Source organism: Poecilia formosa, unplaced genomic scaffold, assembly GCF_000485575.1.
Source record: "Poecilia formosa unplaced genomic scaffold, Poecilia_formosa-5.1.2 Scaffold121, whole genome shotgun sequence".
NCBI classification, from domain to species: Eukaryota; Metazoa; Chordata; class Actinopteri; order Cyprinodontiformes; family Poeciliidae; genus Poecilia; species Poecilia formosa.
Window position 1 is genome coordinate 1029222 of NW_006800060.1, and position 15509 is coordinate 1044730.

The 15509-nt window shown below is 39.2% G+C and overlaps 2 protein-coding genes across 6 annotated transcripts in view; both read left to right on the forward strand.

Annotated features, from left to right (window-relative positions):
- The window catches only part of phactr3b (phosphatase and actin regulator 3b), a 49981-nt gene that overhangs the window by 18560 nt on the left and 15912 nt on the right, over positions 1–15509 (forward strand). For 3 of the 5 annotated variants that reach the window (XM_007560878.2, XM_016675764.1, XM_007560879.2), the window contains 7 exons: positions 5494–5652; positions 5802–5876; positions 6025–6165; positions 7373–7609; positions 7678–7885; positions 8788–8978; positions 11821–11974. In XM_007560878.2, the coding sequence (XP_007560940.2) occupies positions 5494–5652; positions 5802–5876; positions 6025–6165; positions 7373–7609; positions 7678–7885; positions 8788–8978; positions 11821–11974 (1165 nt within the window). Of the gene's footprint in view, positions 1–4812; positions 5284–5493; positions 5653–5801; positions 5877–6024; positions 6166–7372; positions 7610–7677; positions 7886–8787; positions 8979–11820; positions 12041–15509 lie in introns of those variants that run through there. The other 2 variants (XM_016675763.1, XR_001663187.1) reach the window with 2 other exon arrangements.
- LOC103144078 (solute carrier family 41 member 1-like) overlaps positions 11899–15509 on the forward strand; it is a 38235-nt gene continuing 34624 nt past the window's right edge. Inside the window, exon 1 of the mRNA XM_016675767.1 lies at positions 11899–11974. The gene's annotated coding sequence lies outside the window, so the exon portion shown is untranslated. The remainder of the gene's footprint in view (positions 11975–15509) is intronic.

The window sequence follows — 15509 nt, forward strand, 5'->3', positions numbered from 1 at the left end:
GTAAACAAACATGGCCGACTGGGAAGAAGCAACAGTGACCATTGGTGGACTATTTAGCAGAGACAAAAAATAAACAGTATAAAAACATCTCTGCTGTCCACCGGACTTTTTGGTGCACCATGGGAGTTGTTTTCTCTTCTGTGCATTTTGAATTCCCTTCCATGATTCCGTCACCTCAGTTTCTATTAGCTACACGTCACATTCAACAGGCCACGTTCACGTTTGTTCTTGGGGAACAACACCACACCCGCTGCTTCACCGCACCTAAACAATCCAACATGTTGGATATGTTTCAGATCAGAGCTGTCCATGGTCTCAGAGGACCATATCACCCTTAACACATCACAGACAGCATAAGGATCTCTTAAGATTATCTGTAGAGCCATGCTAATAATTGCAGCTTCCTTAAGATAGTAAGAAGGGGGAAATTGGGACAAACACTGGCATAAAAATCTTGTCGTGTGAACGAAGCAGCTCTAGTTCCCAGGCTCTTTAGAGCAGAAACAGGTCCACAGTATAACAGATCCTCCGCTATACGTTAGAGTGGGCATGAGTTGTCCTGTGTTTCATGCCATGCAGTTCTGGAGTATCTGTTGCTGAAAAGCCTTGTCTTACTCTTATTTGACCAAAGAGAAGTCCTTGCAAACTCCAGAGTTTGTACGCTTGTAATGGCAGGACAGAAAATGTTTTTTTTTTTTCTCTCAAACAAATTGGTTGATATGTAAGTAAAGGTTGTCATGGAGACTTGATGACCCATCAATCCACATTTCATATCAATAATTGTGCTCTTAATGATTTTCTCTTTTTGTGTATTTCTCAATGTAGGATTTTTTTCCTCTTGACCCAGTGTCCTCTAATTAAAGGGTGGATTTAAAAAACATGCTTTTGATATAATACAGTAAAATCTAAATTATTTTATTTTATTAATGCATTTTTTTCACTAAGGGTGCATATATTCACCAAATACGTGAATTCTTCACGATGAATCACAACATATTCCATTTTAGTTTTTCCACCAGTTTGCAGTTTGAGTTGCAGTGAATATAAATCATGGTTTAAGGGATGAGAAAAAAAGATGTTGTGGATGAAGACGCTGCCGATAGAAGCTAAAGGTGGCTCTGCTCATGGAACTGCTCGCTGGCTGCCCACGACTCAGCTGCAGGCTCCCTGAGCTGTCAGCTCGTTGTCGGAGCCAGACTGTGTAGGAGTTCCTATTTCTGTCCTTTCTCCAAGCCATCCTCCTCCTCTTGCTGAAGCATAACAGAAGTCAGCTCAGTTATCCTCTGTGGATTCTGCCTGCCTGTCTGTCATCAGGATGCCTCTTCTGCTGCTTATCCCGCCGACTTGGATGTGTCAGGGCGTCCCACTAAGAAGGGAAGCAGCTGATTTGCTCTGTCTGTGGCATGAGATCAAAGCATCCTTAAAGCAGTTTGTCAATCAACATGGAGGAAATCTTTAGCTATTTGGGTTACCCAACAGAAATAAGTGGAAGATGTTCATTTCGCTGCTGCTTGCATGTTAAGTGTTGGGTGTTGAAGACAAGTAAATCCAGCAGTTGCTTGATTTGAACACTTTTTTATTGGGTTTCAAAAAATCTTTGGAGTGTCTTTTTCCACTGTTGTAATGTAGATTTGCTAGTGTGTTTGGTATCGCTGTTCTGTTCTTTAGCTGTCACACTTGATAGTCCAGTTGTCCCGGTTTGATTGGGACCAAACTTGCAACATTTGTTACATTTTCAGCTGCTGTGGGTGGTTCTTTTTCACATTGCACTGTGGGTGCACTGCCCACCCTTTGAGTAACCTGTGAGGGTGGGCAGAGAGACACTCAGTGTCTCTCTGAAGGAGACACAGAGTGCAGCTTCCTCTTTCTCAAAATGTATATAGTAATGCAATAGTATCATATTTTAGTGGCTGTAGGATTTAGGACACATTTGTTTTGGTTGTGTTGACCCAGAATGCCTGGCGCTGTAGTATGTTTTCTGCTTCTGGAGCATCTTTGGTCTGCTTGGCGTTCATATGCATTCAAACCATGCCAGAGTTCACTTTAATCGAATCCAGACCCAGGTTTTTAGGCGGACTAGAGTTCACTGTTTTGGTTTGCATCTGATTAAGCATTCAAATCTCCCCCAACAAAGCAGACTTTCTAGACAAATGAGCTTGATTAAAGAGAGTTTGATTAAAGCAGGCTTAACAGGGCTGGTGGAATGCACTTCAAAAAAGCCAAAGACCAAAAAAGTGAACTCTGGTCCACCTAAAAGAATTAAACCCAGGTCAGCTGCAGTGAACTCTGGTGTGGTTGAAATTAGGGATGCAAACCATTAGTCGTCTTAAGATTAATTGTCGATGAATGATTTATTAGATTAAAATTAGATCCAATGGATAAATGTCTCTTTTAGTGTAGTAGTTTGGCCGCCATCCAGCACAGGATGGCACTGGTCGTCCAAAACCATTTGATACAGGAATAAAGATGGCAGAACTATCTCAGAATGGGAAAGAGAATCAGTCCAAGTCTGGTGTGGGATGCAAAATACACTTTTTGCAATTCTGTTTAGAAACATTAACACTCGACTAACTCCTTAGGTTTCATCTTAATAGATGTGCCGCATGGCAGAGCAGCGTCAACTTCTCAATAAAATATTACTGAGTTGATTTGAAGGCGAGGATGTGACGAAGACAGAATAGTGGAGGGCATAACTCAGAAAAATTGTAACATTATGGAAAATGACATGGTGTCAATAAGCACTGTTAATTTTGAAGGTTTTGTGGGTGTAATAATGTGAGAAAATCACAAATTTCATTTTATTCAGTCAGTATTTACACAGGTAACACAAAAATCTTCTACCACAATGACGTGCTTCTTTTTAAAATTCAGTATATGAAAAATTTAACTCTTGTTATGAAAAGATGGTCGGCCCTCTTGATACAAAAGAGGACTCCGGTTTTTAAGAAAGTGGCAGGTTATCAATTAATTATTTGTCAATTGATAAGACCAATCAACTTTTGATTAACTAATTAGTCAATAACTTCAATCCCTAATTTGAATGCTTATGTGAATACAAGCAGACAGGAAACTGATCCAAAAGCAGGCTCATGGTCTTTAACCAAAGACAAAAGAGAAATGCTGCAACCGCTAAAATCTGACATCACTCCTTTTTGTCAGTGTCTTCTTCAGAGTTATTCCTGTTGTTTCCCTTAGTTGTTTTTGGTTTTACAACAGCATGATGCCTAGCCTTGCTGCTGTCTTGAGTAGTCGTTCATTATTTGTGTCGGATTGAATCTCTCCCACTTGAGTTCCTGGTTTCAAGCAATATCAACAACCAGGAGGCCTGTGAGAATGATCTATTACCAAGAAATTAAAGTTTTGGACAGAAAATTTGTCAAATTTCATCATCATCATGTTCCCACAAATCTAAATATGATGAACTTTGACACCTTTTTTAAACTTTTATTAAGCTTTGTTTAGTATACAAATCATAAATATTCGGCCTTGCTCCTGTCAGATCTGTAGGTCTAGTAACCTCTTTTGGTCAAACGGCTTTTTCTCTCTGCGACATTAATTTGTGGAATTCTTAATATCAGGACTTGAAACTGATTGCAGACGTGGTGCCTTGTTCACATGAAGATGATGCAGTTTCTCTCAGAAGACCAGTCCTGTAGTCATGATTAACAGCAGCCCACAATGGTTTTATGATGCCGCTTGTTTCATTGTGCTCTGTTTTAAGGTCATTTTAAGGTTTGTGTTGTATATAATATTTTATCTTGCCGGGCTGTTTTACTGTCTTTGTTAAAAGATTTTTTGGCACTACTAGCCTTCACTGGACAGTAAATTGCCAGGAAACGGGGTGGAGAGAGAGGGCAAATTGCCTCAGCAATTGAACCCAGGACAACCATTTTGAGGACTTCAGCCTCCGCTCGTTGTGCTTATAGTCTACCAACTGAACCACCCAGACTCAGCGTCTCCCATTTGCCTTTAAACTGTTTTATGTTCTTAAAAGTCCTTCTTGGGATGTGTGTTGCAAATGAGCTGAGGCTATAAATGTTCTAGTGTTTCTTATTTAAGATTACTGCCTGTTCCTGTGCAAATAACCAAGAAAGAAAGAAAAACAGAAATAATTTATCTCTGCATTTTACAGTCTGACCTCTTCAGATCAATTGGAAGTGACTTTATATCAATAGCCTGATTGATTAGCATCAGCAGTTACTGTAAAATCATTGCTGATGTCTTTACTTCTTGGCATTGTGGTAACACTGTGACATCCTTCAACAATAAATGATTACTCGCTTTTGCATTTACTTGAATTTCCTGGTTTGTTACTATAGTTTTTATCACCAATCTATTAAAAGTCTGACCTGCCGATTCTAATTATGGCAGCTAGAACACAAATTTTCTTCCTTTTTTTTTTATTTTTTTTTTTACAAATACGATTTTCAGACCTTTGTGAAAGTAGGTAAGTGTAGGTATTCAGGAAATTCAAGAAACACACCACTTAAATAAATTGTATGTATTTCATTAACTTTTATAATTATTATTATTGTTATTGCAACAATGATGGACAGCTCCAATAAACACAAGATTCTGTCAAGTCTAGTGATGCATGATCCACTTTTTTCAATTTCAATACTGATACAGATATCTGAGGTTTAACACTGCAGAATTGACTTTTGTTTTAAACACAGATATAAATGTAATGAATTATAGATTTATTTAATAACTCTGCACCAGTACGTCACACTTTAATACACCAATAGCTTCACAAGCCTGGTCAAACATGTAAAAATAACACAACTTTAATTTGTTCAGTCAGTGTAATTACAAATATAACAACCAATATAAAATAAATAATAAAGAAACTGAAACTGATAAAAACAATGGGGTGACTACCTTGGTCAAAACACAAGCTGCAACAAGCCTTCTTTAAAGTGCAATTAAGAATAAATATAAATATCAATATAATGTAAAATAAATAAATAATGCATAACATCGCTCAGACCACAGAGCATAGAATTTAATTGAATAGATCCACCTTTATTGATGGGGCAAACTGTCACCAATACCCAAACTAGAATTTATTTCAATATTGGGGCAGATACAGACATTCTACAGCCACATTCACTTCCTAGAATAGTCAAATCTCTGAGAAGTGCCAGCTGCAGATGTCTACACTGATCCTGAGAGAAGGCAGTTGTGCTGAAGCTGATTTTATTTATTCCCATGTCGTTTTCCAAAGCATTCCATTGTGAGTGGATCTCTGGCCTGGGAAGGTCCTCTCTGCCCTGAAACCATGTGAGTCACGCGCGGACAATGCGATTCTGTCTTCCTCTCAGGAATTAGGCTGGATAAAGCATTCAGAGCCACCGACCCACTTTTTCCTCTGTCACATGATGGCCATAGTACTCGACCAATTAGGAGAGGTTAAAGAAGCTGTGAGGGGTTTGAGAAGCCCTTGATTGTTTTGTCTGCATCTTGTTTTAAGATAGTTGTTTTCTGTTGTAGATGTAATGGACCAGCAGAGGGCGCTGCACTCCGGTGGCCTGGTCTCAGGAATCCGCACGCCTCCCGTCAGACGCAACAGCAAGCTGGCGAGCCTGGGACGCATCTTCAAGCCATGGAAGTGGAGGAAAAAGAAAAGTGAGAAGCCGAGGCCCCCTGGAGGTGAGTGGTGAGACAGACTCTGGTTTCCTCCTGCGTTTTGAGGTATCAGCTGGAGGATGGGGAAGAATGCAGCATGTTCTTGCTCAAGGTTTCTCATTTTTTGCCAGACGTGCTTTGGGCCAGTTTTCATGAATGTTTGTGTTGTTCAGTGGCTGAGAAGAAGGCAGCTGTACGGCAGAAGAGAGATGAGCTCGTCAAGCGAAGCCCTGGGGAGATGGAAACAGGTGCAAAACCAGAGATTAACCTCCCCCCCTCCCCTTCACCAAGCATGCACACAAACAGTTCTAGGCTTATCACAGTCTACTTGCTCAGCCACATGATGCCCAACTGCTAAACAGACTCAATGCTGTCCTTTCTGTGGCTTGTATGCAGAGTCAGATCTCGCTTGTGGGGGGAATGGCGAGGATCCTGACACCCCAGCCCAGTCAGACGGCGAGGACAGAGACGAGGAACTCATGGCCCCCCTGGCCAGTGCCAGTGAGGACCTGGGAAGTGATTCAGAAGCCCCAGCAGGTAGAAACCAGCAGCTGTCACAGAGGGCACAAAGATGACTTTGTCAGAAGTTATTTCTCTTGAAAACCTTACAGTGTTTATTGGCAAAGCTGCAGGAATCAATATTTACATTTATACAAGAGGGAAAATCAGAGTATAGATTCATCATGGACCCTTTTTTAGCCGTAAACTTTAATGGATTGTATTGCGATTGTATACAATAGACCTACAGGTGGTAGTCCAAAATTGAAGAAGAAAATGATTATGTTTAAGTATTTAGGGTTGAGGTACCATACCAGTGTGTTGGCCTATTATTCTTGTCTGAGCTTTATCACTGCTTTCCTTCTCAGTTTGGAATCAACAAATGAAATTATAGAGTAACTTTAAAGTTTGTTCCAATATTTGACTTTCAAAAAGGTCTTAAAGATGAGAAGCCATTTCTCAGTTGCTATGTCCCACACAAGACTGAAATGCATCTCCATTACAAATATGAGCACAACTTTGTTGGTATAGCACAATTTTGCAATTGTAGTGTTTTCTTTAAAAAGAAACATAGTTAAAATCACACATTAATAAATGCTGCACCATCCTCCTATCACTTTCTGTCATTGTCTTTTTCAATTCCCTTTGCAGAATCATTCAGTTGTTGATCACATGACTTGTGTAATGTGTTTCCATTCCAGTTTTGTTCAATAGGCAAATTTCAGTATGGCCAAAAAAACCACCTCCACCCAGCGCCGAAACGGGAGTTTGCTTCCATTTAGCAAATTGGTTTTTGAAAATTCAAATTGCGCAATTATGTGGTCAATGGAAACATAACTTTCTGGACACCACTGTAGCCAAATCTAATTGGTGATATAAGACACCAAGTAACATATTCCATGAAGACATTCTCTGCCTGGCTCTGGAGTATGACAAGAACTTGAGAATACTAGAATTATGGCACTCATTATGCCAGCATGTTGGAGTAGTAATTTAATTTCTCTTTGGGATCAGTAAGGTATTTTTTTGTATTATTTGAAATTGAAATGCTGGACATAAAATAGAGAATAGTAGCTTGATCTAATTGATTGTAAATAAATTGCTGTTAACAGAAGTGAGATTTTTGTGTTCAGTATATTTAACTAAAAAATAAAAGTATGCAGTAAAATTTGTTTCCTGAGAGGAGATGGTCCACCAGGTGGAGACAGAGACTTCAGAAACAAACCAGGCCTTGCTCCCTTTTCAGTTCAAGATGTGGAAGAAGATCCGAAGGTGGCTGGAGAAAGCAGTCAGGGCGAGGACGAAGACACAGAAGACGGGAACGTGTCACTAAGCAACTCCAGCGAGGAGCGGACGATGGAAACAGCAGAGGCTGCTGAGGCGAAACAGGAAATGGTGGCAGCCAAGCCCCAGAGACGAGCCAGCACCCCTCCTCCGCCAAGTCTTCCTGTCAAGCTGCTCACCAGGCTGGGCAGCTTAGATGGTGAGTTGACCTTGACGAACAGACAGACATGCGTTCTGGTAAGAGTGTCTGACTGTTTGCTTCTTCAGGCGCTCCTCCAGTTCCAGTGAAAAAGTCTCCCGCCACATTACCAAGGAACTTCACACTCCCCAAAGAACCTCACGGATCCCTGCTGAGAGGCAGGATCTCTACACCCACTGGCTCTCCGCACCTTGGGGCCCTTCACCAGCCACTGCCCCCCAGCTGCATCATTGAGGAACTGCATCGTGCCCTGGCCACCAAACACAGACAGGAGAGGTCAGCCTAATGTTGGTGTTGAAATGCAAAGAGATTTTGGGAAAGTTTTTCATTTAATGACTGAAAATGTTCTAGATACAGGGTTTCGGATGTGAATATATCTCTTGACCTTTTTTCCCCATATTTGGTCGCTTCATAGCCACAAACTTCAGTATAGTCATAATTGTAATTGTCATAATTGATAGGAAACAATTCAGAGTTTTTCCAGTTACTTTTAAGAATGAAAGTCTGGAAAGTGTGTCATGTGTTTTTGTTCAATTCCCCCGGGGTCAAACCTTTGCATAACCGCCTTCTGAGCCAAATACATCGTCAGATCTTTTTGGGTTAAGTCTCTAATGATGTTTACAGGTTTACATTTCCCTATGAAATAATGTTTTCTGGGGTTTTTTCAGAAAATAAATAAAAGCTTGAGATGTTTTTGCCCATTCCTTCTTCACAAGAGCTCAGTGTTAATTACATTTGAAAAAATCAGAAGTGAAAAACAGTTATTTAAAACACTTAAAAAACCATGTACCCCTTTTTGTAGACTTCAACATTGTACAGTGTTTTGGGGTTGGTCTCACATAAGTAACCTAAAAAAACAGTTTGTGTTTGTCTCACAAACTGTTAAAGCCCAGTTCACACGGCATGATTTTTTGCCCTGATTTTCCCCTTATAACAACATGATCAAACCTGTTTTACCTACGATTTTCTGCTCTTGTGTGGTCTCAGAATTTGAAAGTCGGCCGACAATTCTAAAATCATGTAGCGTGAATGAGGCTTAACATTCCTGCTTATTTTTAATTCAGCATTTTAATTGTTTTTGTTTTTAATTGTTTTTGCATCGATCAAAACATTTTTTTTCCTTTGCTGCTTTACCAAAGATGACAATGAAAGATCCATCTTGTGACATGTGATTCAAGTTTCCAGACGAAGGAAGCCCGCTGTTCCCCGAAGCGCAGAGCGGATGGCCGGCTGTCTCGGACGTCCAGCATGGAGAGGGAGTCGCTTGGGGAGATGGACGGCAAGAAGAGATCAGACGAGAACAAGGAGAACTGTCGCCTGGATCAGTACACCAACGACCAGGACAGTTGGAATGAGTCGGTAATCTCTGGTAGGTGTGCTGGCACCAGAGTTGTGCCTTAATATTTTCTTTTCTTTCTCCCTGTTGCGTAGCGCACAAAGCTAACTAAATGTAGGCGTCATTCCAGAGGATGATTAAGCAATCTAATCTTTGTTGATGGCCGTTCCAGCCAGGGAATGACAGGCAGATTAGAAGCGATGATGAACGGCACACTTGCTAGCGTGAACTTCCAGCTGCCTATCAGCATCTGCTGTGGTGGCCTAATTCCTGGACATCTAACAGTGACCAGGGCAAAAACTGTTAAACTGTTGGGCTGCAACATTAGCACAGATGTAACAAAAGTCCGGTTCCAGCATTTGGTTGATTGGATGTAGATATCTAGTGGCTACAAAAGCAATGATGCCAATCTGGGATGAATATTAATTAAATTTATTTAACATTTTACTTTTCAAATTGTATATGTATGCCTCCGAGGTATTTTTCTGTTACAATGTGTAAACTTCCACCTTCACTCTCAGAGTGTTGAAGTTCCACACGACATCACTTATTTGCTGCTGCTCGCTTGTGCAGTGTGAAGGAAAGAGGGAGAGACGCTGCAACTGGACCTCTACAGAGTGCAAAGTATGAGATGCAGGTGATCGGTTTTTGTGATCGGCAATAAGAGATGGTGATCAGCGATCACTGATTACATACTGTTTCACAGAAATTGACTGATCATGATCAGTGGCCGATCGATCAGCACACCTCTAGAGGTTTTGTATCTTTTTAGGTGAAGTTGCTGGAGTTGAATTATTTCATCTTAAAACATCAGAATGAGGTGTTTAATATTCACCCAGTCAAGAACCATAGACTTTTAAGATGTGAATGAGGGACCCTTATCAAATAAAAGTAATAGAATTGCGATGAAAAACTTGTATTCTCAAAATCCTCTGGACTCTTCTCTGACAGTAGACTCTTGATGGCCAACAAATTGTTAGGCTTATGGAGCACTTACTTTAAACTACCCTAGTTAATATACCTTTTCCATCTAATTAATGAAATCCTCATGGGAAAACAACTTACTTTTACCCAGGTAGTATTTTATATCAAAATATTATTCCTAACACTCATGCTAATATCTGGTTAAATATCATGTGGCTTATTGGTTGAACCATGTGGTTTGTTCACAAATGCATCTGTAAAGCAGGAGGTGATGATTATTACATTATTACAAAGCTCTCAAAGCTGTTCAGTTTGGATCCACTGACATCTAGTGGCTAAAATTTGAAACCTGGAAAACAAATTCCATAAGTTTTCCTTAAGTTCTAAGGGACCGTCTTTACAGGGGAAGCAGCACCTTCAGTGTTAATAACATGGACATTTTTAAACAAATGCACATCTAAGAACCTTACTGTATGTTTCCTATTAGCACTGTAATCTATCTTCTTGATATGATTTTAAATTAATAGTTTAACAGTAGATTGATTTTCGTCAGAAACATTTCATATTTATATGGATGTTTTTTAAATGTATATCTGTTTTTCTTTGAGCATTTAAAATGCTACTTTACTTTGTAACACATGAACTTAGAGAAAAAATATTCAATGAATGGAATTTAGGGGAAAAAAACAATTATTATTTTTTAGAACTTACACTTTTATTATTTTTCCAGAGTAATTATACAGCCATACATCAGTAGTACATAACACAAGTGTTGACAATATGAAGTTTCCCATAAAATAAACATCTTAGCATGACATCTTACGACCTCAGCATCACATCTGTAGACTCGTCACTATACAACTCTAAAATAAGGATACACTTTGGGCTGGATAGCTAAACACCACATGCCAAAAGACAAACTTGTTGGACTAAAAACAATTATTATTATTATTATTATTTTGGCAGCTTTCCACAAATAAATGTCTGTTTTATTCAATTACATATATTGAAAATATATGACATGATATCATAATGACAAGTTTTTAATAAATACAAAGATTACAAAGACATAATTATAAAACATAGTGCAACTAATTAATGACAGCAGTGGTGAGAATGGTAGTTGGTCCAGTCTGTACTCTCTCAGAATCAACAGCCCCTTCAGTTCTGCACTTGTCTTTTCATTCACTGTTTTTCTGGTAACCTAATCTCTTCTTTCTCTGTTTTTTTGTTGGACATTAGCACTTTATACATTTTTATTTAAAGTGTAAGTATTTTGTGTTCTCCAGGCACGTAGTGTCATTTTATAGCACAATCAATTATCTATGTTACCTTTAGTTGTTATAAAATTGCTGTATATATCAAAAGTGATTTAAAAGAAATTTTACTTTGTAATTTTACGCCTTAAAATTGGGCCTTTGTCTCTTTCTGAAACTCCACCTTCAGAAAGTCATCACAACATGGCTCCTCTATTAACCCTTTAACAATGTTTTTACCAGCATTGCTCTGAGAAGTAGCTCCTATAATGAGCTCAGCTTATGCACAGATCCATCAGGTGTTTGCTAATTGCTGCTGGCTAGTCTGAAGGAGCTGAGTTGGGGAGTGGTGGGGAGGCCTGCTCTGTGAGGGTTAGAAACTACAGCTCAGAGGAGAAGCTGTGCTTCAAAGGCAGACCTAGGTCCACCCAGGTGTTCTGCACAGATGAATGGTTGCCATGGAGATTAAAGTATTTCTCAAAGTTGCATGAAAGAATCAAGGCAACACTCCAGGTACGTTTTTGAAGAAGGAATAACATTATAAAATTATGTAAAGCTCATAAAAGTAGATTTTTACATAATACTGCTGCTAGTATTTGGCAGCTTTGACCTCCTGTCTTCCCTGTAAATCTGGCCATGATGGCGGCTGAAAAACTACCATTCCCTTACCCAAAGTGTGCTCTGAACTTCAACAGGAACACTCCCCCGCAGGATGAGGAAAGAGCTCCTGGCCGTGAAGCTTCGGAACAGGCCCAGCAAACAGGAGCTGGAGGACCGCAACATCTTCCCGGTTCGCAGCGACCAAGAGCGACAGGAAATCCGCCAGCAGATAGAGATGAAGCTGGCCAAGTGAGTCGCTGTGTGTGGACCCAGCTCAGCATACCGTCAGACCCCCCACCCCTCTCATCACCTCATGTATGTTGGCTCATTTCACATCACATCGCTCGTTTGTCTACATTTTATCTGCTTTTGTCTTCCTTTTGTAACACCTAACATCCCCATAAGAAGCACTCACTCTTTCCTTATTCATAACAATGCATTGTGGGGAATATTGGTTTTCATGAATAAGCACAACTAATTTTTTAGTCATCTTCAACATTAGGGTGATATGGCAATATAATACATAGGACTGGATGATATGGACTATGATGTTGTACTGTTGTGATAACGATAACAATGGTGATTAAAACATTTTTCTTTTATATATCACTAAGCTGGTTTGAGTAATGCCGTTTAATCATGTTATCAAATTTATTAATATTTATTGATGCTCTTGAAATACAAACAGTAGACAAAAATCATAAAAATAACACCGATGATAATAGTTTTTTATATGAAGTGAAATTTATGAAGATTAATTTATCAGAGCACCTATTTCCTTAATTTGGGGAAATCGATGATCGGCCGATCTTTGCATTTGAAACCAAAGGTCTGAAAACCAGCCCTTGTCTCCTTCTACTCACAGGACTGACCGCCCTGCAGGTCACGTCTGCATGTGCACAGTTAGCAGTAGCCACCCCACTGTTTACAAATGAGCAACTTTGTCACTACGTTTAGCAACTTTTCAGACAACACCAATCTGTATTGCCTAAAATCAGAATTGGCGGGTCAGCCTTTTAAAGATGGATGATTAGACAAAAAAACTGCAATCATAATCATAATGCAGTGTTGCTTTTGAATGATATTTAGGGCAGACGCAGGTTTACGTTGACAAAGATTTCATCGTTAATAGTCTGCACTTTTCTGAGTTTCTTTATTTTTCTTTCTAGTACTGGCCTTTGTGCTGCACGATAATTCCTGGAGTGAGGAAGGGGATTTTCTGAAATGCTGAGGTGGACTGAACAGAGCAGTGTGATCGGATTTGTCAATGTGTGCTCTTATTACAAGGACTCTGATTAGGCTGTTTTTCTGCAAAGACTGACTCTGCTACCACAAGTTTAGTTACCACATCAGCATTTATACCTGAAATCTGTAACAATTACATCATAATTTTCAGAGTTGCATAATAGATGTGTGCTGAACAGAAAATTAGGAGGTATATCAACTTTTTGGCCTCACACATTTAACTTTGCTTTTGTAAACAACTTGCATGTTCTGCAGTTCACAAGCAGTTCCAGAGTTTCTTAACAAACTGCTCACTGAAAACATGCTCCAAATGGAGACTGGTCTTTTTACAGAAACAGACTAACTCCATTTCTAGGTGAAAATACAGAAATTATCATTGTTGTGTGTGTGTGTGTGTGTGTGTGTGTGTGTGTGTGTGTGTGTGTGCGTGCTACACTTGATGGACAGGAACTACTCCTGCATGTCTTTAATGCAGTTTGATTTGTGATTTTAGTGCAGAAAAGCAAATAGCAGGAATAAAAATATTGCAGACTTGAAGGAGTTGCACTACTTACAGATTTCCCTCCTGAGTGTTGTGTAAGTTAAATAATTTGGTGACCTCTTGTTTGTGTAGCATTTAGCTGAACAAGAGCTAAAAATCCCCCTAAACTAAAACAGAATATTTCATTCAATAATTTGTTTTAAAGGTTTTGATTACAGATAGGGATGTTTCAGTGACACTGCTGATTGAACGTTATCGGAATCACTAACTCACGCACCAGTTACAAAGGTTAAAGAAACAGCATTTATTTCCTTTTATCTCCGAAGTTAGAAGGTATCCATAAAGAAATCGATGTCAGATCATCGTCAGTCCTTAAAACACCATATTAGGTCAACTGTAACTCCAGAGTTTTCCCTGTAAAGAACACAGCATAAAAATCTATCTGTGATGACTATATAAAAGATTAAAGTCTGTGGAAGGAACCAGCAACAAGACTTTTAGAACCTCAAATGCTTCAGCCGCAGCTGTCACATATTGTTTGAAAGGAGAAGTGTGTGACTAAATGTTTTGTTAGTGTTAGACAAATATTTTGACAAAATATTATATAATATATAACGCAATACGTCACAATTCTTCAGCATTTCATCTGTTTTTGCTAGTTAAAACACAATACAGAGGCTGCAGGCGTGAAATAATCAGCTTCCACTTTAAGCCAAATCTTTTTAAACAGGAATAGTTTCTGTCATTTTTTGGAGTACTTTCATGAGTGTATTGTACATCTGAATATGGCCACAGAATATAAAGTAGCTAATATGAAATAACTGGTTAACCCCAATTTCTTAGCTTGTGGGGTCATATTCACAATGACTAGCTTGTGGTTAGCATCTGCAAGCTAGCTCCCTCTGGCGGTTTAAAAGTGGTTTTAGTCTCTGTGTCCTACCGGAGGTTTGATGCGATCCATTGACAAATCATATGCTCAGTAATTTCTTTATCAGGGAAGTGTGTTAGTGTTTTAAAATCTGTGATGATAATGTGAAAGCTAGCACAAAGCACCAACAGTAACAGATGATGCACTCACATTCTGTTTGAGCCTGCTGAGCTCTAGCTTGTCCTGAAAGCACCATATTATGTCATTGACAACTTGACTGTGTAAATGAGAGGACATGAAGGAAGGGATCAATTTGTAGGCCTGGTGTGACCTTATTGAGTCAGTAGTGTTTTAGTTTTACCCTGTGGGATCCACAAATGAAGCTTGTGGAGAGTTGTAATGTCAGTAAGTGAACATGTGCCAGGAAATGCACACGGCCACAAATCAGCAAATATATCTGACTGAATGACTTCCCAGTTTTAATTTATTAAAACTGGGAAGTCATTCAGTCAGATTATTTTGGTTTTATTTTCTCCTTCTAGTCAGATACTGGGATGGTTTCTCGGGGATTCCCCTAGAAAACTTGCTAAGCCCCGTGGTTTTAAATATATTAAGGAGCATTATATGACACACTTATCATCCCAAACACAGCTTATGTAAACTGAGCTGCTGATTAGTCTTGACTCTTGTGTAATAAAAACAGGAAGAGATCAATTTTGTGTCATGGAAGGACAATGTGACTGGATGAAGCAGGGATACGGACAGAGTGTACACAGTGTTAGGTAGGACAGAGGTCAGAGGTGACAGGCTGCTGCTCATGCTGTGCTGCATTACTGCTGTGATTAGTTGTCACATCGCTCCTCAGAAATCAAGAAACCAATGATGAATTTCTGTTATCACTTTCAAGATGTAATGAAAGCAGTGATAATTTTTTTTATATATATACTATAATTAGGAGAGACCAAACTCTACCTTTATATTTCTTGATTCCCTTTTTTCAGAAGTTAAAATTAAGTTAACACTGAAAAAAGAGAATAATTGATCCAACTTAAATAAATTACTTCAGTTGGTAACAAGTACTTGAATTAGATTTATATGAATTAAGTTTATGAAGTACTCATCTTCCATCCATCCATCCATCCATCCATCCATCCATCCATCCATCCATCCATCCATCCATCCATCCATCC